At 40.6% G+C, this 25,528-nt stretch overlaps 1 protein-coding gene across 1 annotated transcript in view; it reads left to right on the top strand.

Moving 5' to 3' along the window:
• The window catches only part of L3MBTL4 (L3MBTL histone methyl-lysine binding protein 4), a 308,220-nt gene that overhangs the window by 208,581 nt on the left and 74,111 nt on the right, over window positions 1-25,528 (top strand). Inside the window, exons 14-15 of the mRNA XM_061169140.1 lie at window positions 2,384-2,557; window positions 15,224-15,294. Of these exons, the coding sequence (XP_061025123.1) occupies window positions 2,384-2,557; window positions 15,224-15,294 (245 nt within the window). The remainder of the gene's footprint in view (window positions 1-2,383; window positions 2,558-15,223; window positions 15,295-25,528) is intronic.

Below are 25,528 nucleotides of genomic sequence, written 5' to 3'. Positions count from 1 at the left end.
GGAAACAAAATTTCTCTCAACTTAAGCAAGTACTGAGCAAGAGGATGAATGGTAGCTTCTACAATACTGGATAGATAAGCCTGAGGAAGAGACAGCATGAGTGTCTTGCAGCACTAGTCATGTGGGGTAATTATATGAAATTTAGAAAATTCATGACTGTAATGATCATTAAAAAATCTCAAATTGGGGGTATGTATTAGATGGATAGCAAAGCTTCTGAGTGATAGTGTCTTCATGAAAACTCAGCTGTGCTTAAAATAAACATTTCCTCATCTCCCTTAGGTTAGCCTAATGCCTTTCAATTTTCATCTGCGGAAAGTTCTTTCTAAAAATCTCCCTTAAATCTCATATGCTGCAGCCTAAACCAGTTGGTCCTGCTGGAAACTGCTTTATCACCTCTGCACTTCTCACACAGGACCCAGCATGGGCTGACTCATTTTCCCCTAGACATTAACCGTGGCAAACCCTGTACTGCTTTCCCTGTGAATGCTTGCCTTGGCTACACTTTGCACAAAAATTACGTTCCTTTTTTTTTGATGGTGCTAAAAATATTTTCCCACTTCTGCCCACGTGATTGATGCTCATAATTAAGTGATTTATTTTGGGGTTTCCCAAGAAGGTGCCAGGTAACTTTGGGAAATTGCTTATCCTGTGTGAGCCTGTTTTCTTACCTAGAAAAAAAAATGTCAATACCATCTTTGGGTATTTAGTACTAAGTATTAGAGATGATATATGGAAAACACCTTGTATTGCAATGGGTCCATGTAAACACTCAATAGGGGTAGCTTTTGTTCTTATTATAAATTGTATTTATTGGTACATATCCCAACTTCTTCACTAGATTTATATTCTCCAGAGTGCTTAGCATGTAGCACATGCTCAGTTAGTGGGTTGTTGAATCAATAACGGAATAAACTAAGAAATAGTGCCAATTAATATTAACTACAGAACATGCATCCACAGGGGCGCCCCTGTCTGGCAAAGTACAGGTCCACCCTGGCATGTTGGGCGAGGCTGGTGTTATCAGAACCACCCCATCCCAAATTCCAGAAGGCCCGTTCTAGATACAGGTTGGTACTAAAGTCCTCTGAGGTTAGACTGTGTATAAGTGCTCCCTGGAAAACTCAGTCTACTGTAAAACAGAGGGAAACTGCATTGCTCCCTGATTTTATCATGACTTTAAAATAGCAAAAGCAAACTTTCACGTATCAGAAAGGATTTATTATGCACCGTATACCAGCAAATTTATAGTAAGCAGGAAGCGAATTCCTAAAAAAAGAGCCAACTGCCAAGATACTGATGCATCTGAGTCTGTGCTCCCCAAATGTAAAGGATGGCAGCACTGTTGTAATGAGAGCAGCTACCACTAGTGTGTGTGTGTGTGTGTGTGTGTGTGTGTGATTCCTCGTGGTCACAACAGCCCATAGGAGCTGGACCTGATTTTCCCATTTCACTGGAGGGGAACCGGAGCTCGGTGGACCAGCTCCCTCAGGGTTGTGGGCGGGGCGCCGTCCTGCCTGGTCGGCCCCTGACAGCATCTGCCTCGTTCCCGGCAGCACAGAGATTGGGGGCCTCTGGGGACAGGAACGTGGGCACAGAAATCTACCAGAGACAACCGATCACCTGTGGCAGGGGCCAGAGCCTCTGCCCTGAGCCTGCTGTCAGCCTCCTAACACATCCTGGAGTCAGGATTCAGCCTTGACTGTGGTCTCTCCTCTTTCACCCACAACTGGCCCTTCACGTTCAAACACAAAACTTCCTAGCTGGTTTCAGGAGGATGAAGCAGTCATCCAGATACAGTATTTCTGGATACATGAATGATAAGAAGTAAAAGCATGATATTCTCTGATACTGGTAAAGATGTTTAGTTACCCCATAGTATTTTGTGATACAGGTAGTCAAATTAGGGCTTGAATATTGGAGGATACAAACTGAGTTAGGTGTTTACATGACATTTTCGTTGCTCCATTGGATGTACATCTTTAGGTTATTCTTAGATTTTTAAGTTTTTTTTTTGGCCTCACGGCATGTGGGATCTTAGTTCCCCGACCAGGGATCGAACCCGAGCCCTCTGCGTTGGAAGCACGGAGTCTTAACCACTGGACCACCAGGGAAGTCCCTTAGATTTTTAAGTTTTTTAGATTGTGAAAACCGTATTGCTGATGACTGTACCTGTAACGTCTGCTGACCAGTGTCTATGGTCTGGCACCTGAGATCTTCGCAAAGGGCAATATGAAAAGAAACTTAACCTGAGTGTGTTCAGTGAAAGGAGAATGTCTCTATTCAGCTTTTCAATATTGGATGTACGTCTGTTCCAATGACAGTGCAGCCCTGATGTATCACCCTAAACTGACGCCTGTGCTCTCATTTTTATACAAACCAGTGCCTTTGGCTGCCCATATTCGGACATGAACTTGAAAAAGGAGGCAACGCTTCACGATCGTCTGCGAGAACAAACACAGGCAAATGTGGACTCAGACTCCGCACATTCAAAATCGAAAAACCTCTGTAGTTTGAAGTTCAATGGAAAACATGAAAAGGTGAACAGCCAGTCCAGGTAAGGAACTTCTGAAAATGTGAACCAGAGAGTAAAGTGTGTAGAACAGAAAAGAACAAATTTGTTGGTGATAATAGTTTCTTGTGTTTCTTCAGAATCTTTCTTTATTCTGTATATTATTGTGTTCACTGGCTCATAGAATTCATCTAAGCCTTGACATTTATTTTTAAAATATTTTTTCTTACTTCACCCTCAAAAATTTGAATTTACCTCTAAGTGTAGCTGTTATATGTAGGCAACAGAAAGCAAATGTCACGTGTAAATTCTGTAAGACTCCGTGTATCTCTAGAGTCATCTCACAGGTGGCATCTCTCTGGGCACGTGGCCCAGGGTTCGCATCCTCTTGGTCCCATCAGGATCCCCTTGCTCACCTGGTACTTGTCATCTTTAATCCAAAAGTCCCTCAGATACGATTTCCTTACTCTGAATAGCTCCTGTTTTGATTTATCGATGGCACATCATCCTTTTGTTCCTAAGTGTAAACTTATGACTTGAAGGATCAGTTCTCAATTTTTATTTACTTATAATCATTTTCTAAGAAGCTACAGATGCAACCTTATTTGCTCTTTTTTAACCTAAATGAGTAAATAAATAACATTTTAAGATAAAAGTTTTATCCTCCAAGCTGGGAATTATAAACACAGGAGAATCTAACTACAAGTAAATAATTGGAGACCAGACAGAGATGGAGCCATGGAAGGCTCGGCAGAGGTGAGAAGTGGGTGTTTTTCAGGCCCCGCTGCAGGCAGAAGGCGCTGGCGTTCAAGGTTGAACTTTGGAGGAGCTGGTATGGGAGGGGCTGCTGGTTCTCCGGACCACCATCACCCACCCCCGGCCCCACGCCCAGCCCTCGCCCAGCCCTTGCCCAGCCCTGCCCTTCCCGTTCAGCACGTGGGAGAGGAAGGTGCGCGCCTCTCTGCGGGGGCAGACTTTCCAGGAACCCCTTTCTGCCCTTTCACCCTTCGGTCCCAGCGTGGATGCTCCTTTACTGCCAAGGTCTGTTCACTGGGAGAGTTTGGCTCCTAGGACACACTTTTCACGTGGAGTTTACATCCTGGACTGTGCATTTTGTTCTTGTAGAGCATCTCGGTGACGTTGCATTTTCGTTAAGCAGCTAATTTTGAGCGTGGTCGCTGTGCACAGGGCCGCCCGTCACCCTCCGCAGCGCGCACCCCATCCTCTTCCTCCGGGTACCGCGCAGCTCCCCTGCCGCATGTTACCCTGCGTTTTCTCCTTTGCTCTACACCCACTGCCCTTGCCGGAACTGTACGGGGTCTAGTTTTTCTTTACTGCTTTTCACACCCACACCGTTTACAACTTCAAGTGGCTGAGAGCTCGAACAGCTTTTCCATTTCCTAGTTGAGGGAGTTTTTTCTTTTTTTCTTTTTTTAAACTGTTTTCCAGGGAACAGCGCTTGTTTATTCCAGAGACCAGTGCATCCATTTGCTGTTACTCTTTTTGTTCTGTTATCTTTCCCCCCCCAAATAAAAACTCAGCCTCTCTTGTAAACAGTTTAGACATTCATCCTCAATGTCAAAAGTCAGAGAGAATAAACAGCTCTTTGAACTGCTTTAAAAAAACGATGACTCCGTCGTGTTCTCTCGGAGATTAGCCCGGCCTTTCTCTTCAGCACAGGTGTACGGCTCCCCCGTCCCTAACTCACCTTTCAATACATTGTTGTGTGCTTTGCCGTTTTGAAGGGTTTTTGCACTGAAATGCGTCCAATAAGCATAATTACTACAGATAGAAAAAGCAGAGAATGTTAGCTGATAACCAAGCAAAAAAATTACACATGATCCTATCCTGTCAGATCCTGTTTCATGAATGCACAGAGCTGTGTGAGCGGCTGCGCGGAGGAGGGGGAGTCTCACGGTCCACGTCTCGAATTGTTAAGCCTCCTTTTTCTTTCACATCCCAAGACCAAAGCCATTCTTGCACTCCAATCCCCGTCCTCTTTTTTTTATAAACCAGTCATCACAGCAAAACGATGTTCGGGTCAAGTGGTCTTGGCATTAGTGCTCACTTTGACCTGCTTCCATCCCCATGACCTCCTGTTCACGGTCCAGAATTCCAGCTCAAGGAAAAAAAGGAGAACAAGGAAATCGACAAGGAAGAATATGTAGGCTAATGACGAGCAGCTAAAATTTATTTCAACTCTTTTCACAGTTTATTTGTGGCAATCTCCTGAGGCTGCCTCTCCTCTAACCCAAACCTTTGCTCTTAAAATCACAAGATACCATGTACAGGTGGAGGAGAATGTTGAAATCCCATCTCTCCTCTTCTACATGCTGAGGAAGAATAACTTGTGGTTGGCACGTGTCCAAGGATAGACAAGGGGGTGAAATTAGTGAAAATCAGGGTTTTAATTTCCTCTGGCGTCCAGTGCATCCATGGTCACCGAGCCCTGGACAGGCCTGCTCTAACTTCTTATACAAGCAACGCTGTCACCTTAGCATCTCCAGACTTCTTGCAATTCCAGTGCAAAATATAAAATTATCTCTCGACCTTCTTCCAAAATCAATTAGATGCTGCCCAAAAGTTTAGGGAATTTTGTATTTTCCTTAACTGCATCCCAGTTTTGTGTTTAGTTTTAAAAAGCATGTTTGTTCTCATGTTAATCTTTGGAGAGGGAGTTATTATTAGTAAATTTTAAGTCTCCATGATTTAGTAGTGGAAATAGTCTATTTATGTTCACATTTTCTTAGTAGAGGGTCAAGTTATGAATTCGAGTGGATCATATACTACTAAATGTTTATAGGATTCATCTTCATAGTAGTACGATTGCATGTTAATATAACTTTAAAGAGTCGGATTCACAATAGGTCGCCATTACTGAAAAACTGTATGCTGTAAATATATTCCCTTTCTTGGTGCTAGTAGAATGATTAGTATTATATTCATGGTGCATTAAATGGAGGCAAATGACCTTAACACTTGAGCATCTTTCATCTGGGAACGTACTCTAGGGTGGATACCTTAATTTGTTTGACAGTTTATAGTTTTCAGATACATTACCTTTAAAAGTTTCCCATAATCTTGTGATTTAGGCAAAACAGACATTATTGTCGTTATATTGTATATGTTGTATATACATATATACAACTATATATATGTTGTATATATAGTATTGTCACTTATTGCTGAAGAAGTAGAGGTTCTTACTAGTAGCTAATCCAGGACATAGGTCTTCTGGTTAAATCTAGCATATTCTTAGTTCAGTAAACTGATAATAGTAACAAGAGATTTATCAACAATAATACTAATAATGATATCACACACTTATTAGCTTGTGCCGCAAAGCATTGTGCTGAACAATTCATATACATGGTCTTGTGAATTTTATTTCATCCTCACAACAACTCTATGCGTGGAAAGTATTCTGACTCTGGTTTTATAATGTAGGCACCTGAAGGTTCAGAGAGGTTAGGCAAAGTGTGCAGGACCACACAGATAATTAGTCGAAAAGGTGGTGTCTGAGTCCAGAACTACCTGACCCTAAATTCCTATACATGTTTTCAACGGCATCAGGCTGGCAAAAGAATAGCAGTTGGAGGCTCTGAAAATGCCTGGCTGGGTTTATATTTAGACTTTCTACTGCTCTTCAGGATTCTCAGGGTCATCTTGTGAGGCATTTATTTCTTATTTTGTGAAAACAGAACTACTGAAGGGGAAGCATCTCAACCATGTTTGCCCCAAACTGTTTATTCTTATGTATACTATATAATGCAAGACTTCCACCTGAACACGTTTCTTTGTAACACGTACTACTAAAGGCTTCGATCTGCAACGAGGGAATAAAATTATACTCATTAAACAGTTTCATCATAAGAAAATTACTTGAAATGCAGCTGCCCCCCCACCGCCCTATATTATGTTAGCTGGCTTCCCCGGGCCTGTGTAGGACATTTTTTCCAGGCCCCCTCCCCATCCACCTGGGTATTCTTTAATAACAACTTCTGCCTCTAATTTACACAGTCGGCAGGACCATTAGTTAAAAGAGCTGTCATATTCAATCACGGCTATTAAGAAAACCTAGGAAAATGCCTAATAAAGCTCACTTTCTTTTTCCTAATGCCTGCCATATTATAAATTTTACGTACTTCCCAAAGGCCTACATTGACAATAAAAATGGCTGGGAAACATTATGGTAATCACAGAGAATGGCAGGCAGTGGAGTAGTTCCTTAATGATCCTCGTAATAAACTGCTCTGCTATGAGCCAACTAGTTTGTTGTCACGACTCAGATTACCTTCTATGAGGTCCGTTCTCAGAATTTAACCAGTATTAGCTGGTTGTTTCGTGTATGAACCTTCCAAGTCCTTAAAGAGGTTTCCTCGAGCCCATCAGCCTTTGCTCTTGATCCTTCCCACGTAAATTCTCTGCTTTCGGAGGCCAAGCCTCTCGGCTCGCACTCACGCCCTGTCACCATCCGCAATCGTGTTCTTCCGCCTGCGCGGGTGCCTTTGTTCCCATTCTTCCTGCCTCCTTTAGTCCTGCTGCGTGTTCTCTTCTCCAAGGCTCATCTCTGTCTTGAAACTTTCCACAGCAGTTCAGCCCGTGTGAGCTTCTTGACCTTAGAGATGGTGTTTTACACATCTGTGTATTTTTCACGTCTAGTTCAATGCCTGACACTTAGCCGGTACTTGACAAAGCAAATAGATGTTGAGCACCCGCGCGATGCCAGGACTCTGCTGGGCCCTGGGGTGTGGATCGGATGAGAGCGAGGCCCCTTCCTTGTGCTTTGGGTCTGCTCCACGCTTTGTGTCTCCTTGAGCCTTTTTGATACTTGTTTTGCACACGTGCCTTATTTTGTCAAAAAGATTGGAGGCTGCTAAGGCGTGAGAAGCAGTTTTTATTATGCTTGCATTTTTCCTTCACCACTGTTCGCATTATAGTTCTCAGTGAATCGTAGTTGACTGATTCAGGTACATACATTTGTTTTCCCATAACAGTCTCAATGTCTTTACCTGTAAAATGAATACAATATCCGAGGCTTAGGTTTTTGAACAGAGGTGTATAGATGCAGATAGATACAGATGTGTGACTGGGCCTGGAACATAGTAGAAACTATTGAAATAATAATTCCATATCTTTCTTCCATTTTTATAAAACTTGTTGATCTTAAAGTCTTGCAGTTGGACTGGTTCTAGCTGTGTCTGTAGCACACATCTTTGCACCAAACATAGAAATTTAGCCCTTTGTCTATTTATTCGGAACTAAAGTAAACCCCTTAATCAAGTGAGCAGTGATGAAAACACCGAGACACCCAGGGTCCTCGGGGTCTGTGGAGGACTGTGGTTGGACAGGAAGCCCCCGGCCGTCCGGACAGCCCCCTCCCACTCCATACTTCCCGCTGGACTCTGAGGGACCTCCAGCCAAGTGTGACGATCCTGGAGCTTTACAGTGGGAAAGGACTCAGAAGGTGATCTCGTCCAACTTCTACAAAAGAGAAATAAGGATGTTAAAGTCAAGAATTTAGTCCCTTATTGACACTGTCACTAGTGGCAGCCCCGAGCCCTCTGACCCCGGGTCACTGCTCTGCTCACCATGCCATCCCTCCTCCTCCCCCAGAGCGAGGTCGGAACAGAGCTGGTTTATGGCATTATAAATACCCGAACGGCACGTACTTCCCTGAATTCAGGATCCGGACCATAGCCGGATCATTTATTCATCATTTACCCTTAGAAAGGCACTGTCCCAAACTCCAGTGATACAGCAGTTAAGAAAACAGACTAAAATCCTTGTTCTTATTAAGCTTTCACTTAGTGGTAAGAAAACCCACGCTGGTAAGTGGCGGGATGAGGATCCGAACTCAGGCAGGACGGCTCGTCCCCGCAGCCCAGGCACTGAGCTCGTTCACTCACGGCACTGACGTTTCTTCATCCAGCGGGTACGTGCAGAGCGTCTGCTGTGGCCCGGGGGTGCCTTAGGGGCCAGGGATCAGGAGGGGAACAACGACTCCCATCCCCGAGGGGAGCGTATTTTCAGGGAGAGGAGACGGAGGAGCGAAAACAAAGGTAAACCAAATGGAAGAGAGACTCACAGATGGTGGTAACTGACAAGGAGTGAAAGGGGACCTTGCTCTCAGCAGTTACCCACCTTAAGTTCCTGGAGACCATAGGCAGATCCAGGCCACTAAGACAAGTTAAAGGGTTCTGTGGACTGTTATGCAAATTGAAACCGAAACTGGCCTGTCAAGATCAGCTCAGGGGTGTAGACGGAAGCTGTGATGCGATGAAAGGACCTGGCCTCCTGGATTCCACTTGCCTCTGTGCCTCTGGCACCTTCATTGTAGTCTTGTGTTTCTGAACAAATTTATAGTCTTGCTAAAATGTGATAAAATAACCAATGTATGCCTTAAAAACATCTTTAAAAATATCCTTCTATGCTGATTTTCATGAGGCATTCTATGATTTATTGTGGGTCTCTGGATTTCTGGAATCCTGCCTTGGCTCGGGCCCTTAGTAATTAAATGCTGAGAACAGTGTGTGCTAAAGTGTCCGTGGTTTCTTCCGTCAAGGAAATATTGGTGTTCCCAATCCCCAGAAAAACAAAACTTTGTTGCCTAAGCAACAGCGGGCATTTTTTCTCATCCACATACTTCATCTGGCTTTAAAATAATTATTTCCTATTTATTGTAAATAGTAAAGTTGTGACATTTAATGTCAGTTTTTTCTTATAACTAAAGCAATGCTTGTATATTATAGGAAAATTAGAAAATATAGATTAGTAAGAAAAAATAAAAGTTAAAAACATTATTAATTCTCAGGTGTTTTCCTATCAAACAGCATAACTTGTAGTCTTATAAAAATATGATAAAATTCCCACTGCAATAATTCAGGTAATATAGAAGTTTTTAAGAATAATAATTTCTCACTCTCCACTCCTTAGCTCTAATGCTGCCTCCCGAGGTTACTTGTGTGAATAGATTTTCATGTTCTTTTCTACGCTTTTTCTGTTTACGTATACATACAGATATGCAGATACACATTCACTTTTTTTTAAACATCTTTATTGGAGTATAATTGCTCTACAGTGGTGTGTTAGTTTCTGCTTTATAACAAAGTGAATCAGCTATACATATACATATGTCCCCATATCTCTTCCCTCTTGCATCTCCCTCCCACCCTCCCTATCCCACCCCTCTAGGTGGTCACAAAGCACGGAGCTCATCTCCCTGTGCTATGCGGCTGCTTCCCACTAGCTATCTGTTTTACATTTGGTAGTGTATATATGTCCATGCCACTCTCTCACTTCGTCCCAGCTTACCCTTCCCCTTCCCCGTGTCCTCAAGTCCATTCTCTACGTCTGCGTCTTTATTCCTGTCCTGACCCTAGGTTCTTCAGAGCCATTTTTTTTTTAGATTCCATATATATGTGTTAGCATACGGTATTTGTTTTTCTCTTTCTGACTTACTGCACTCTGTATGACAGATTCTAGGTCCATCCACCTCACTACAAATAACTCAATTTCGTTTCTTTTTATGGCTGTCGCTCTTTTTAATTACATTCATTTTTTGTTAATGTTTCTTTGAAGGTTAGCTTGTATCACTCTGGACAGCTTATAATATAACCATGTTGAACACGGAGGAAGGATGCTGTGTTCCTGAAAGTTTAACACAGGAGCAAACCTTTAAAGCACCCAGACATTCAACGCTGAGGCTTTAATAACATACACACATATTTTATCCCAAGTTTATAATGGAGTTCTGAATAAGGCACCTGTAAATAAATCAGCATTTATGACCAGAAGAAAAATGCTCTGGTCTTGGACATTTATTTTTATATGGAAAAGTTATAAAGACCTAAGCAACTAAGTCTACCCACAAAGAAAAAACAAATTTGCCTTCTTCCTTATGGAAAGCCATGTGAAAACATTAATTGTTGGCTCAAAGAAAGTCTGACAATAAAAGATATTAGCTTAAAAATATGTCTTATTTATTTGACAACCTGTCATGAATAATTTGCCATATCAACACAAGTGGATTCAATGCACTATTTTTAATAACTGTATCAGGAAGTGTGTGGACGATCTTATTCAACTCATTCCCCTATTGACAGGTATTTAGGTTGTTTCCAGTATTTTTCCTCTTATAAATAATGCTGCAGTAAACATTTTCACATGTATGCATATCGTTTATTGATGCTTTATAATGCAGTATTTTTAAAGTTTAATTACCTTTTATTGACAAACTAAACATATCATATGAATTCTTCTTTCTATTGGTGGAGGCTTGCAGGTCCTCGATCCATTTGCTTTACTGTAAATAAGTTCACATTTACCCACGTCCTTACACACAAGAGCACATAGGTGTGGATGCACGTAGGAAGCGTGTGCGGTACTCGTAACCTGCCGGCGGCCTGCACCCCAGCTCGTCACCCTCCAGCCCCACCACTAATTCTTCTCACTCCCACCCTCCACGTGTCTGTGCCTTTGCAGGGTCCCTCTCTGCACTTCACTCAGTAAAACTTGCTTCGAGACCTGGTTCAAGCTCATGTCCTCCTGAAGGTAGTTCTCTAACCTCTCGGACCTTTAAAGCAGAAAACCCCCTCTTACTTTGTGACTCCATCGTGGTTTCTTCATCTCTTCCTTGCGGCCCTTCTCTCAGTCTGCTCTGTGTGAAGGTAGGCGGTGGACACACCTGTATCCTCAGATAGCTTATGTCTCTTGGTGACAGACACCACCTCGGCCGAATATGACACCTGCAGGGAGGAAAAGCTCAAAGAAATGTTGGCTGGACTTGGACAGTTTGTCTAAAAATAAAAAGCAGTCGGAGCCCAATATTTGCTTTCCAAGTCCCATTATAAGTTATACCTAAATACAATTGTTAGGGCAATTTAGGGAAAAAATAACCATGTGAAACAATCACAGATTGTGTGTATATTTTTGGCTTCAGGGACCTTTTCCTTATAGAACAGGAGTCAGCAAACCTTTTCTGTAAAGGACCAGATAGTGAGTATTTTAGGCTCTGCCGGCTGTAAGATCTCTGCTACAGTTGTTCAGCTTGACCGTTGTAGCATGAAAGCAGCCATACACAGTAAGTAAACCAATGAGCATAGCTGTGTTCTAATAAAACTTCATTTATGAAAACAGGCTACGGCAGGATTTGCCTCATGGACTGTAGTTTTCCAACTCATGTTCTAGAAGGTGTTTATTTACATGTAGACTAACCTGAGTTAAATTCAAATTCTTGCTCTTCTACTTGCTGTGTGACTTTGGGCAAGCTACTTAACCTCTCTGTCTTTTTCAACACACACATATATTACCTCCTTCGTGTTAGGCATCTGGTTCAGGCCTAGCATTTATTGAGCACAAAGCAGTAACCACTGATTTGCCTCATTAAAAGCAGTGGAAGCATAGAAGGAGGGTCAGCAAACATGTAGCTCCTTTTTTCAAGGAAGTAGCAAAATCCTAAGGAAAAGGCAAGTCATTTGGAAAAACAACAGATAGTAAAGCCAATGGATAGTAAAGATAGTAAAAACAACGGGATGGCAGGGGCATGTCTCTCCAACACAAGCACTGATGGTCACGTGCACTCCTCTAAAATGAATCACAGACAGACAGACAGACAGGTAGCTTGACACTTGCTGCAGCAACAGTGATTCTATTAACAAAAGGTTTTGAAGGTTGTTTAGCTATTATGACTACATAGAAGGTGGAGGCTGGGCTTTAAGAAGAATTGGTGAAATGGTCAGAGCTGAGATTTTAGTGGTATTACCTTTTCAGCTAAAATACAAAGAAATATTAATCTTCAGCACATGACTGGCCTGATCACCTCCAGACATTTCTGACCATGTGCAGTAGATTCTCCCAAGGCCAGTGCTGCGGTGGCTTCTTTCACTGCCGTCAAGATAAAGCCCAAGTGCTTGAGAGCAGCGTGCCAGGCTTCCCCAGCTCTGCTCTAGCCAATTCCTTTAGCCCCACCTCTGGTCCTTCCTTTCCTCACACAGTGCAGATGCTTCAGCCCCATCAGTTGACTGGCTTATTCGTGTCCCCAAATGCTCTCCCTTCCATTTTGCTCATGCTTGGTCTGTGCCGCTCCTGATTTCCTCCCACCCTCATTCCCTAGACCTTCGTGGCCCCATCGGTCACCCACGTCCCCATCCTTTCAGGACAGACCCGGCCGCATCCCCAGCCTCCTCCCGACCAACCTGCACAGAGCCGCACCCTCCCTCCAGCCCCCGGGAACACTACCGTCCTTCCCGTTCTCTCCCCTACCTGTGAGCATCTCCAGCTCCAGGCCGTCTGCAGACACTCAGGAAACCCTCCGTTCCTGCAAGATGATGTGTAGGATAGAAGGAAGCCTGGATTTGGAGTCCGTTGAGTTTGCACTCTGGCTCCACCACTGACTCACTGTGCCCCCAAGATGGGCAAGTGGTTTAATATTTCTGAGCCTCAGTTTCTTGATTCATAGCCTCCTGCACCTACCTTATAGAGTTTTTGTGAGAATGAAATGAGGTTAAGTGAAATGAAGAACCTGGGAGTCCTTAGCAGGCACCTGCCTCACTCAGGAGATGTAACTGAATCTGAACAGTTTACAGCAGGGGTCCCCAACCCCCGGGCCAAGGACCAGTAGCCATCTGAGGGCTGTTAGGAACGAGGCCACACGGCAGGAGGTAAGCAGCAGGCGAGCCGGTGAAGCTTCATCTGCTGCTGCCCATCACTCCCTGTCACTCGCATTACTGCCTGAACCATCCCCAGCCCCGCCCCGGTCTTTGGAAAAATTGTCTTCCATGAAACTGGTCCCTGGTGCCAAAAAGGTTGGGGACCGCTGGTTTACAGGGTTTGACTTGGTGTATCTCCCTGGTGATGTAATAATTTTGAAAGCAAGAACTATTCCTAAATATATCTGTGATTGATTGCAGCACCTTGTATTTTTTTAAAAAGCCACTCAGTAAATTTGTTTGATTTATTTTTAAATTGCTTTATAAAATCCTCGTCAAAGTTATGTAAGGCATACTGGCTTCTTTTTTTTTTAAATTTTGTGAGATAGAACTGCCATCTTCATCAGCATGTATTTGCAGAGGGATGCTTTCAGATGGTTTGAAAATCAACTCAAGTTTCATACAATTTGTAAAGTTTTGGGGGAAATACCTAACTATTTGCCAAAAAGATGTAAGCAGAGCTGAAATTGTTCTTTTCTTTTCCATCTTATTCTTTGCAAAATGACTTTACTGTGCACATGTGCCTCTGACATCCCGTGTTGACCAGCTCTCTCCCCCAGAGGCTCGCTGCTTAGGGCTAAGCCCTCTTTCCACCATTAATGTTCTTTCCTACAAGAATGTAGATAAATCCTGACGAGATATATAAATAATTTTATAGTATATATTATATATGTAATGAAATTAAACATATGGAATTAATAAAAATATTCCATATATTTTTATGCATGACCATGATGCATAAGAGTTTGTAGACTATGTTATAACATATTGTTTCACTGATTGTTCCAAACAAACCCTGTAAGGCAAGTACCGTCTTGGTTTTGCAGATTGGGAAGCTGAGGCTTCTAGAATTTAATTGCTCGCGCTGGACCTCAAACCCAGGGCACAGGGCCTAAGACACAGACCCAGGTTTTGTGTGGACTGGTCTCTGCTTGCACCACAGGAGATTAACTACCTGAGGCTGGTGTGCGCCACAATGGCTGTGTAGGACCTTCTTTTAAGGTCCAAATGTGGGATTTCAACAGAAATTCTTTCTCAGTTAATTGCTTTTTTGATTAAAAAACTCTTCATGGTTAAAAAGTATCTGATTAATACAATGTGTTTTTATCATGACATACACGTTTTTGGAACATACAGATAAAATTGCCTCCAATTATGTACCAGTCACTTAGGTTTCTATGTAAGATTTTAGTAACAGAATCAGTTTCCTCATCTAAAACAAAAACTGAAACAGTACTGGCATGCCTACCTTAACAGCTTGTCAGTGAAGATAAAATGAGAGAGCAGTTATCCAAGTGCAATCAGAAAATATATTTGCCAAGCAAGGTATTATAATTTTCATTAAAATCTTAAATACTCCAGATAAATTAATGAGCCATCTCAAGTCCTGTCTACCTAAAATTAGTTACTAGGTAATTAGCAACACTGGAAAAGTTTCATTTTAGAAACTTCCGTATTCATTACAAACTATGAGCCTCAAGTTTTAATGAAGTTCCATGATGAAAGAGTTACAGAATTAGTCCTTACTGTATTCTGGAGCATTTTAAAAGTTAATTAATTCTCTGGCATTCAACAGTGTAACTGAATTACTTTGTACAGTTGTTTGAGCACAATGTCTATAATCTTCTGATTAAAATAAGCACAGAAATCATCAGTAGCAATTATTATTTACCACCTACCACACCATCACCTACCATCCCTAATAGCTCCTGCTCAGAATCGGAAGAGGTTATTCTCCAGAGAGTTTTAGAAACTTTTTGCTATAATAGAACGGGGAGTTGGGAGCTTTCAAGTTTCAGGTTTCAAACTTACAGTTTCTGAACAAAAGTGTTTTTTAAATCTTAAATTGAAGAAAAATTCTAACAAGGCTCTGTGCAGCAAAAATACCTGCTAATTCACTATTGTTTACCCTGTGATTTCTATTTAAATTTGTGCTGCTGTCATGATTTATCCCTACCTCACAGGATAATGAATCTAGGTTTTATTTCTGTTCTTTGCCCAGACTTGTACAGCAGGCAAAGTGTTTGAAAATCAAAGGAAAAGAAGATATTGACTTGGATATTCTCTTCAGAGGTAAAAACAAAAACACTAGCAAAAACGCAGACTCTGCTTTTTGTTGGGAAGAATGTCTTGTGTGTGTGTTTGGTTGGTGTTATCGTTCCAGGAAGGAATGGGGGAAAGAACCTGCCAGGGGCCCAGACACTTGTGCTCTCCTCTCATCCCAACCCTACTTCACTGCTCTGACCTTCATTTCCTCATTTTGAAAGTGAAAGACTCTATAATCTGCTCTGTGGTCCTCACTGATGACAAGACAAATCTAAACCTGTAGAAATAGCACGTCTCAGTGGTGGAATCTCTCTCTGCCATCTGCACAGGGCATGGAAGGAAACCAGAAGTGTCTCCTTGCGTTCTTATAAGTTGGGGAACTGCAGAATGTACTTCGTCAGCAAGACAGGCAAGAAGGTTATGGCAAACTTTAAGTGTTAAAAGCTAAGGGATTATTAGAGTATAGGGGAAAGAATTGCATGTTTTCACTTAATTATGTTTCTTTGCAATTAAGGCTCAATACACACAGAATGTCATGTATAATTTTTAGGTTATACTGTAGCAAGCTAAGGAATAAATTTCCTCTTGGGTGTTAATTTGGTGCAATAATTTTTATTTGGTCAGATAAAAATGTTGGTAAGTTGTATTTTTACGTCTTCAGCAATGTAGTTCTACATGTTTGTATCTTCCAGAACATGGTAGGAGATCTGTTTATCTTCTAGAGGAAAAGAAAATTAGTGAGTTTTCTCCTGATTTGGCTAAAAGTTCAAGTTAGTACAATTTGGTTGCATTGCACTTCATCTCCAATACAATTACCCGTTCGACTTTTCTTAAGAGAAAAAGAGTGTGCTTTGCAGTCATTGAACAAAAGGGCTGTGACTTCTTTTTTTTTTAATTGAAGTATAGTTGCTGTACAATATTATATGTTACCAGGGTACAATATAGTGATTCACAATTTTTAAAGGTTACACTCCATTTATAGTTGTTATAACATATTGACTATATTTCCCGTGTTGTACAATATATACTTGTAGCTTATTTTATATCTAATAGTTTGTACCTCTTACTCTGCCTCCCTGTATTGCCCCTCCCCCCCACTGGTAACCACTAGCTTGTTCTCTGTATCTGTGAGTCTGCTTCTTTTTTGCTATATTCACTAGTTTGTTGTATTTTTTAGATTCCACATGTAAGTGATATCATACGACATTTGTCTTTCTCTGTCTGACTTATTTCACTTAGCATAATGCCTTCCACGTCCATCCATGTTGCTGCAAATGGCAAAACTGTGTTTCTTTTTTTATGGCTGAGTAGTATTCCATTGTGTATATACACCACATCTTCTTTATCCATTCATCTGTTGATGGACACTTAGGTTGCTTCCATATCTTGGCTATTGTAAATAATGCTGCTGTGAACATTGGGGTGCATGTATCTTTTTGAATTAGTGTTTTTATTTTTTTTTCTAATATATACTGAGGTGTGGAATTACTGGGTCATATGTTAGTTCTATTTTTAGTTTTTTGAGAACCCTCTATACTGTTTTCCACAGTGGCTGCACCAATTTACATTCCCACCACCAGTGTAGGAGGGTCCAAAAGGGCTGTGGATTCTGTGGGCTGATCTCAGATAGGGCCAAGCTCCTCTCGTAACTGGAAGAACACTTGATTTTATCTCATCCACAAAGCGGGGAGGAATCTTTTCCTCAGAAAAGGGAGGGAAGTTAAGTTACTCTGTTTGGATTGTGCATCTATATGTGTCTCTCTAGCCAGAAGAATTTCTACATAATAAACTAGATAGGAACATCTCTTTAAATAAAATGAAATAAATAACTGATATTTTGGAAGCTGCTCTATACAAATGTTCTAATCCATTTTACCAGCCTTCATTCTGTAAACAACATGTTTGGAATTGCATGTAGAGCCCTAAAAAAGCATCAGTGTCTCAATTCATATTTTGACACTTTTGAAAGTATCTCCACAGAGTAATTATGTATATGTTCCTGTTAAAACAATTACACAGTCAGTTTAGTAGTTCACATAGTAAAATACTAATGAGGGTCATCCTTATAAATATAGAAAATATCCCTAGCAAAATGCAACTGCATAATGTGAAAGATGAAATCCATCTTGTTTAGTAAGCACCTGTGCTTTTCTGTGTAGTTTATAAAACGTTCATAACCACATGTGTTTATTTATTAGTGCATTTACCATGCTTCTTAATTTAAACATTTGATTTCCTCCCAGAGAAGGTCTGTGTTCACAGACCCGGGACATTAATGACAAGGAGCCCCCGCCTGGTGCAGAGCACGTGCTGCCGGGGCCACTGTGCTTCTTGTTGAGAAGATGCCTTCAGGGGTCCATCCGAGCAGGATTTATTTAGCACCTGCTCTCTGTCTAGCCTTTTGTCACCCAAAGCGGTTCTTCCTCATATTGATCTAACCCTTGTTATTATAATTAAGCTCATTTTCTCTGGTTCTAACCTGGATGAGACAAAATAATGAGAATAAATATGTTGCTACCGTGACATTAAGTGATTATTTAATATTTCCCTGTTATTTTCTGTAAGCCTATAAATCTGAGTATAATTTCTAAATCCTTACCTTTGTTTTTTGTTTCTTCGGTCTGGCCATAGATTTGAATAAACACATTCTTTAATTCATTAGGATTTTTTTTCCTTTTTTTTTTTTTTAAGGAAAATGAGTTAAAATCTGTTCCTCATTTCTCCTGTGAGGGAAAATAGTATACCTTTGAGTTTTAGAGATTGTCTGCACATCTGTACACGAGCACATGTATCTTCTCCTCTTCATATCTTTGGCATGTTTTCAATATTTACTTGGAAACATCTTCATATTCTAAATCGTTTTATTCACAGTTGATATGCTTGGCAGATATAATGGAAAGTATTTTAAAGGCCATCATTATTTTCCAGCATACTTCTTAGAGATTCAACATTTTTCCTTTTCCAAAGAATTAGATCAGATGATAGAAACATTTAGTTTATAATGATGTAAATTGGTTGAGGAAAGCATGATTGTCTTGAAGGATGTTTGGTAATAAAATTAACAGAAGTAAGTAGGAGTCTGTCTTAACTCATCTGAAGGTTTGCAGGGAAGCTTATTGGGTGTTACACCTGAGACGTGGCAGGTGGTAATTAGCCTTTGTGCCCTTTGCTAAGTAAATAAGGCATGAGCACAGAGCGACTCCAAACATGTCCCTTCTCTGGAATGGAATTGGCTTCTGCGCAGTGGCCTGTCAGGTTTTTCCCTCTGCTCTGGACTGTTCCGCTAAAAACTGCGTTAAATCTGCTCCTTTGAAAACAAGTTTGAGTGAGGCTGTGAAAGCGCGTTTCCTTGAGTCCAAGAGACCTGCTCACCCACGCGATCTGCCCCCCTGCCCCTCAGAGACCCCTGGACCAGAGCACCCGCCCAAACCTTACTACTGGACCACAGGCAGATGTCCTGCAGGGCCACCACGCTGTCCCACCATAGGGGCAGCTTTGGTCTTGTGGAGTGTTCAGCTGGGAAACTGGGGGGGTTTCTTACTATTGATTATTTTTGGCCCCAAATGTGTAACGAATGTTCACTTTTTTAAAAACCCCAAAATTTCACAAAGCAAAAAATATGAGATAAACATTGTTAATAAATCCTTCATAGATTTATTTTGGATGTAACAATTCACCTTGTTGTTTTCTTTACCAGTATAGAATCATAGTGTATTTGGTGATCTTTATTTACATTTGCTGATGCATCATGACTGTCTTCCTAAGTCAGTGCATATACATCTGCTAGGTTCTTTTTTTTTTCTTCCTAAGTAAAAATTGTACCCACGTCCACAAGAGATCACATCCACTTAATCTTGGGTCAAGAAAAGAAGCTGATGGAAGCTCACCTTATTCCATGCAGTTACCACCTCCTGCCATGGTCACGCTTCTGATTTCTGTCGCTATTAGTTACTTTTTCCTGATTTTGAACGTTTTATAAATATAATCACACAGTATGTGCTCTTTCATGTCTGACTTTTGCTAACATGATGTTTGTAAGATCCATCCAAATCATGGTTTGTGTATACTCATTACTGCATGTTGTTCAATTTTATGGTGATAACCACAATTTATTTATTTTAGTGCTGGTTGTTTTCAATTTTGCTCTCTTACCAATGGTGCCACTAGGAACATTCTCGTATGTGATTTGGTGGATATGTGTATGCATTTCTGTAGGGCACATACCTAATAATGAACCTCCTGGGTAATTGGGTTTGTATAAGTTCACCTTCAGGAGCTGGTGTCAAATATTTTTACAAATCGGTTGTCCCAGTACGTTCCTCGCAGCACAGTGTGGAAATTGCAGGTACTCTCCATCCCTGCCGGCAGTTAGTTTTTGTCAGTCACTTTAATTTTAGCCATTCTTTTGGGTCTACGATATTAATTTAATTATGCTTCTAATTTCGCATTTCCCTGAAGCCTAATGAACTTGAACACATTTTCATGTTTGTTGGCTATTTGAACATTCTCTTTTGTGAAATACATCTTTTAGGTTGTATTGTTCTTATTGAAATGCAGTAGTTCTTTGTATTTGTACATGAATCCGTTGTTGGATAGATGTGTTGCAGATTTCTTCTCCAGCCTGTGATCTGCCTTTCACTCTCAGTGGTGCCTTGTGAGGAATAGAAATTCCACATTTCGATACGGTCCATCAGTCCTTTCTATTGTGGTTAGCACTTCAGTGTCCTGTTTAAAACATTTGCCTGTTGCACAGTCATTACTGTGTTCTGTTATTCTTTGTTCTAGAATCTTTGTTTTTCTTTCACGTTTATATCTACAGTGCACCTGGACATTATTTTTTATATCTGATAAAGCATAGGCATCAAGACTGGCTTTTTATGTGAATATTCAGTTGACCCAGCATCATTTATTTTTTAAAAAACCCTTCCTTTCCCCTACTGTTCATCATAAATCAAGTGACCGACATTGTCCTGTGCTTCAGTGTATCTCTTGTAAGTGGCGTGTGATATTTACTTTGACATTCAGTCTGATGATAGTAGTCTTTTTATTAGAGTATTTAATACATTTGTAATGTTACTGCTGTTGGGTTTATAGCTATCATCTTAATGATTGTTTTTTATCTTTCTCAACAGTTTTGTGTTCTTGCTTTTTTATATTTTATATATTTTTTTGCTTTTTTTATATTTTATATTTAATTTTTATACAGTAAGTCCCCTACGTACAAACAAGTTCCGTTCTGAGAGCACATTCATAAGTCCGATTTGTTCGTAAGCCCAACAAAGTTAGCCTAGGTGCCCAACTAACACAAGCAGTTATATAATAGTACTATACTGTAGTAGGTTTATAATACTTTTCACACAAACAATACATAAAAAACAAATATAAAAAATAAAGAAAATGTTTTTAATCTTGCAGTACAATACCTTGAAAAGTACAGTAGTACAGTACAATAGCTGGCATACAGGGGCTGGCATCGAGTGAACAGGCAAGAAGAGTTGCTGACTGGAGGAGGGAGAGGAGGTGGGAGATGGTAGAGCTGAAGTATCAGATCGTCGGCAATAGGAGACAGAGGGCAAGCTGCAATTTCACTCACGCCTGATGTTGATGGCACAGGATCTGGTTCCTTGCTGGATTCAATTCTATCTACCCTCTTGAAAAAATGATCCAGTGACGTCTGGGTAGTAGCTCTTTTTTTCTCATCATAGATGACACGGTAGCACTGGATTGCATTCTGAACGGCTGCTGCAACCTTCATGTACCATTCTACATTCGGGTCTTGTGCCTCAAAAACTAACAGTGCCTCCTCAAATAAAGAAAATCCCCTTGCCATTTCCTGCATCGTGAATCTCTCCAGTTCTTCAGTTACTTCTCCTTCCTGTTCCTCCTTTCTCTGGGCCTCCAATTCCGTAAGCGCTTCGTGTTGCACGGCAAGGAGTTCAGTGAAGTCGTCCTCTTGTTGATCTCGCTCCAGCTTCTCGCTGAGGGTCACTAAGTTGCTGAAGACCTCTTTGGACTCCTCATCCACTTTCTCAAATACACAGAAATCATGAACAAACTGCGGGCAAAGTTTCTTCCAAACCCCTTTCATGGTGACGGCCATAACCTCACGCCAAGCAAAGTCAATGTTTTTTTGGCCTTGTAGATGTTACAGTCCTTCTAAAATTGTTGCAAGGTTGTCCCTGATTCGTCACTCGCCTTTACTGCCTGACAAAAAGTGTGACGTAAATAATATTGCTTGAAAGTCTCTATAACTCCCTGGTCCATAGGTTGGATGAGCGACTTAGTATTCAGGGGCAGATGCACTACTTTGACGTTGGGATGAACGTCGTCCATGAATGGGGGGCGGCCCAGAGCATTGTCGAGCAGCAAAAGAATGTTGAATGGGACGTCCTTCTCCAAGCAGTATTTCTCTACCTTCGGGATAAAGTGGTGGAAAAACCAGTCCAGGAAAATGGCCTATGTAACCCAGGCTTTGGGGTTACTCTTCCACACAACAGGAAGAGAGCCCTTGGCTATGTTTTTAAGGGCTCTTGGGTTCTCTGAATGATAAATAAGAGAGAGTTCAGCTTCATATCGCAGGATGGATTGCCACCAAACAACAGAGTTAGCGTATCCTTTGCTGCTTTATAGCCTGGCATCAACTTTTCCTCCTTACTGATGTAACTTCCATCTGGCATCATCTTCCAGAACAGTCCTGTCTCATCCACATTAAAAACCTGCTCAGGTAAATACGCACCTTCTTCAGTAATTTCTTGAAGCGTTTCAGGAAGTTCCTGGGCAGCTACCCTATCTGCACTTGCTGCCTCTCCACTTACTTTTACATTGTGAAGGTTGGCTCTAGCCTTGAACCGATGAAACCAGCCATGGCTGGCATTAAAAGATGCGCCCTCTGATTCTTCACCATGTTTCTTCTTCAAGTCTTCATGAAGGCTTTTAGCTTTCTCTTGAATCAGCATTAAGCTGAGCAGGACTCAGCGCTGATGCTGATCCTGCATCCACACACTGAGACGTTTCTCCATCTCCTCCATCACTTTTCCACACTTCTTCGATATTATCAGCACAGCAGAATTCACATGTTCCATGATCTTGTCCTTGTTCTTTAGAATCCTGCTGCTGGTTGAATGTTATAAGAATGAACAACGTCTACCATCTTTTCGCCTTGCTCCACTCTCTCAATTATTGTCTCACTTTTGTCTCCATTGTTATCGCTTGGAGCTTCTTAGGAGTACCAGCTACATCACCACTGCTTTTATGCTTGCTTCCAGACATCCTGGGCTTGAAAAAACGATACTGTACTACTGTACTCTATACAGTACTGTACAGTAAAGTACACAGAAGCACAACCACTCGTAGAGGATGCATGCACGTGACAATGTACGCCAGACACGTGAACTAACTTACGTGATTGGATGTGCGAACGCACGTTCGCATCTTTGAAAGTTCACAACTGGAAGGCTCATGTGTAGGGGACTTACTGTACTTCTTGCTTTATTTTTTATTAACCAAGAATTTATTTTATTATACCATTTTTCCTATATTAGCTTGTTGGTTATGCACTTTTAATATTTTTAGTAGACAGTCTAGCTAGTAAAATACACATCTTGGTGTAGGATCATTTTTCCTCTGTCTGAAAAACTCTCTTGCATTCCTTTTAGCGTGTCTTCTAGCTATGTTTTTTAAAAAGTAAGTTTTTCTTGTCCAGAAATGTTTTTGTTTTGCCTAAACTTTTGAATAATATTTTTGCTGGTTATGTAATTTTGCATTGATAGTTGATTTTTTTTCAGGCTTTATAGGTAACATACCATTGTCTCCTGACCCCCATGGTTTCCCTCTAGAAGTCTGCTGTAGCTTCAGTATGTCTCCTTTGAGGGAAGTGTATCTTAGAGCATATCTTAGTTTGTCTGGCTGCTTATAAGATTTTGCTGTTGTCTTTGATTTTCAGCAGTTTTATTATGAAGTGTACTTCTCTCTCTGTCTTTTGGGGATTCATAGTGCTTCTTAAGTCTGTGAGTATATGTCTTTCATTACTTTGAAAAATTTCTTAACCATTATCTCTTCAAATGTTGCTTATGCTCCATTCTCTCCCTTCTCCTTCTTTGTGAGACTCTATCTACACATTTTAGACTTTTTCTTGTTCATATGGGTGCTATGCTATTTTCTGTATTTCCTTCCTTTTTAAACTATGTGCTTCAGCTTGGATTTTTTTTTACTGAACTTTCTTCAAAATCACTAATGCTCTCTTCAGCTGCCTCCGAACTGCTATTACACCCATCCAATGAATTTTTAATTAACTCTTTATATATTTCAGTTCTGGAATTTCCATATACGTTATTTTTAAAATAATTTTAGTTATTTAGTAAAATTCTCTCTTTTGCCATCTAACTTCTTAAACACATCAGTTGCAGTTATTAATTCTGTGCCCTATAATATCAGTATCTGAATCACCTGTAGGCTTGCTTTCCTTGTCATTCTTTGTAGGAAAGTTGTTCTACTAAAGCTATTCCATCATAATTTGGAGTGAAATTCCTACCATATCTTTGCTTAATGGTCACAAAGAATTTCACTGGGTGATTCTACCATAATGTATTTTATCAAATGCTCATTCATGAACATTTTTATTATTTTCAGTCTTTACATTTAAAACAAAGACACGGTAAATTCTTGTACCATCATATGTGGGCATTTGTGGGAGTATTTGTATAGGATTAATATCTGAATGTGAAATTATTTGATCAAAAACTACACACATTATAAATTATGAGTGTTATTTCAGCCTGGCTTTTAAGTGTCTGTAGCTATTTACACTCTTAATAATGTATGAGAGTAATTACTTCACTCTAACCTTGCAAACAATGACTATTTCACCTCTTTTGCCTTACCAATTAATAGAAGAAAAATATCATACTTTTAAGCATTTTTCTTTAATAATGAAATTTCTTATTTTTCCATGTCAGTCATGTTTTTTGTTAATTGCTTATCCTGTCCTTTGTCCATTTTTTTAATTGCTTATGTTATTACTATAGATTTGAAGTTGGCTTAATTTATTATGGATGCCAATTCACTCTGTTACATATCTTACCAGTAATTTTTGTACGTGCTCCCACCTTGTATACTTTTTCTTTTCATTTCTTAACTAAAAATAAGTTTTCATGTCATCTAATTTATTGGGTTTTCCTTTCATGGTTCATAGCGTTTATTTCATTCTTATTCCAACATCAAAGTCATACAACTGTTTACTCATGTATTATGTTAGGAAAGCTGTGGCCTCTTATTTTTAACATTTAAATCTGTACTCTGTATTGAATTGGTTTTGATGAGGATTAAGGTAATATACCAGCTTATTGTTGTTTTTCTGAATTATTTCAATATCATTTAAAAAACAATCCATCTTTTTTCATACTCATTTGAATACAATCTTCATACAGGAAATTCTATTGTATACTTGAAATTTAAAAGCTCTGTCATCAGTGATATTACGTGTGTGTGTCCAAGACTGTCTTCATGCACAGAACTGTGGGTGCTGCCTTGTTCTAGAGGAATCCGAACCCAGTGGAAGAAAGTCAGTGCTGAGGTATCACCAGAAAGTCAGAGTCAAGAGGGACTGAGGAAAATAAGAGCAATCAGATAAATATCATCAAACTACTGGGAAGAAGAAAAACCACAACTGGGGAACCACAGAATGAAGACAAGCAAGCCTTAAGCAGTATATCAGGAAGCCACAACTTGCGGGCCTCCTGCATAGGTTAAAAAGGCACAAATATTCTTGGACATCTTTTCATTTCACTTAGTACTCTACTCAGATTTACAAAACTCACTGGTTTTTCACACACACATTAAAAGCCTTCTGGGCAGCCTCTGTGCTTCTGTTTACCAGGAAGTTTTAATTAACAGGATTAGGCTGCAAGTCTGTGCAAAGGGCTGGAGTTAGTGCTACCAGTTTTGTGGTAATCACAGAAGTTGTTGTTTCTGTGCATGCTTTAAAGATCTTTAACCACCACTGAATGAATAAAGTGTTGCTGCTCACCGTGGAGCATGCATGGGAGTTGCCTGTGAGAGGAGTTTATTGGCAAGTTGGTCCCTGTATCTGCTCTGGGTTTTTGGTTTGGGGCTTTGTGGTTTGTTTGCTTGTTTTTCCTTGAGACTCATGTTTGAAATTAGTGTTTGTCTGTCCAAGGCATCTGTCTTACTCTGTGTGGTGTGACTCCTCAGACAGGCACTGACCCCAGTAGCAGTTCCACAGGTGATGATTGCCCAGCTCTTG

Source organism: Eubalaena glacialis, chromosome 15 (genome assembly GCF_028564815.1).
Source record: "Eubalaena glacialis isolate mEubGla1 chromosome 15, mEubGla1.1.hap2.+ XY, whole genome shotgun sequence".
NCBI lineage: Eukaryota > Metazoa > Chordata > Mammalia > Artiodactyla > Balaenidae > Eubalaena > Eubalaena glacialis.
The sequence above is the reverse complement of the archived record's forward strand: the minus strand, read 5'-3'. Positions and strand labels throughout refer to the sequence as shown.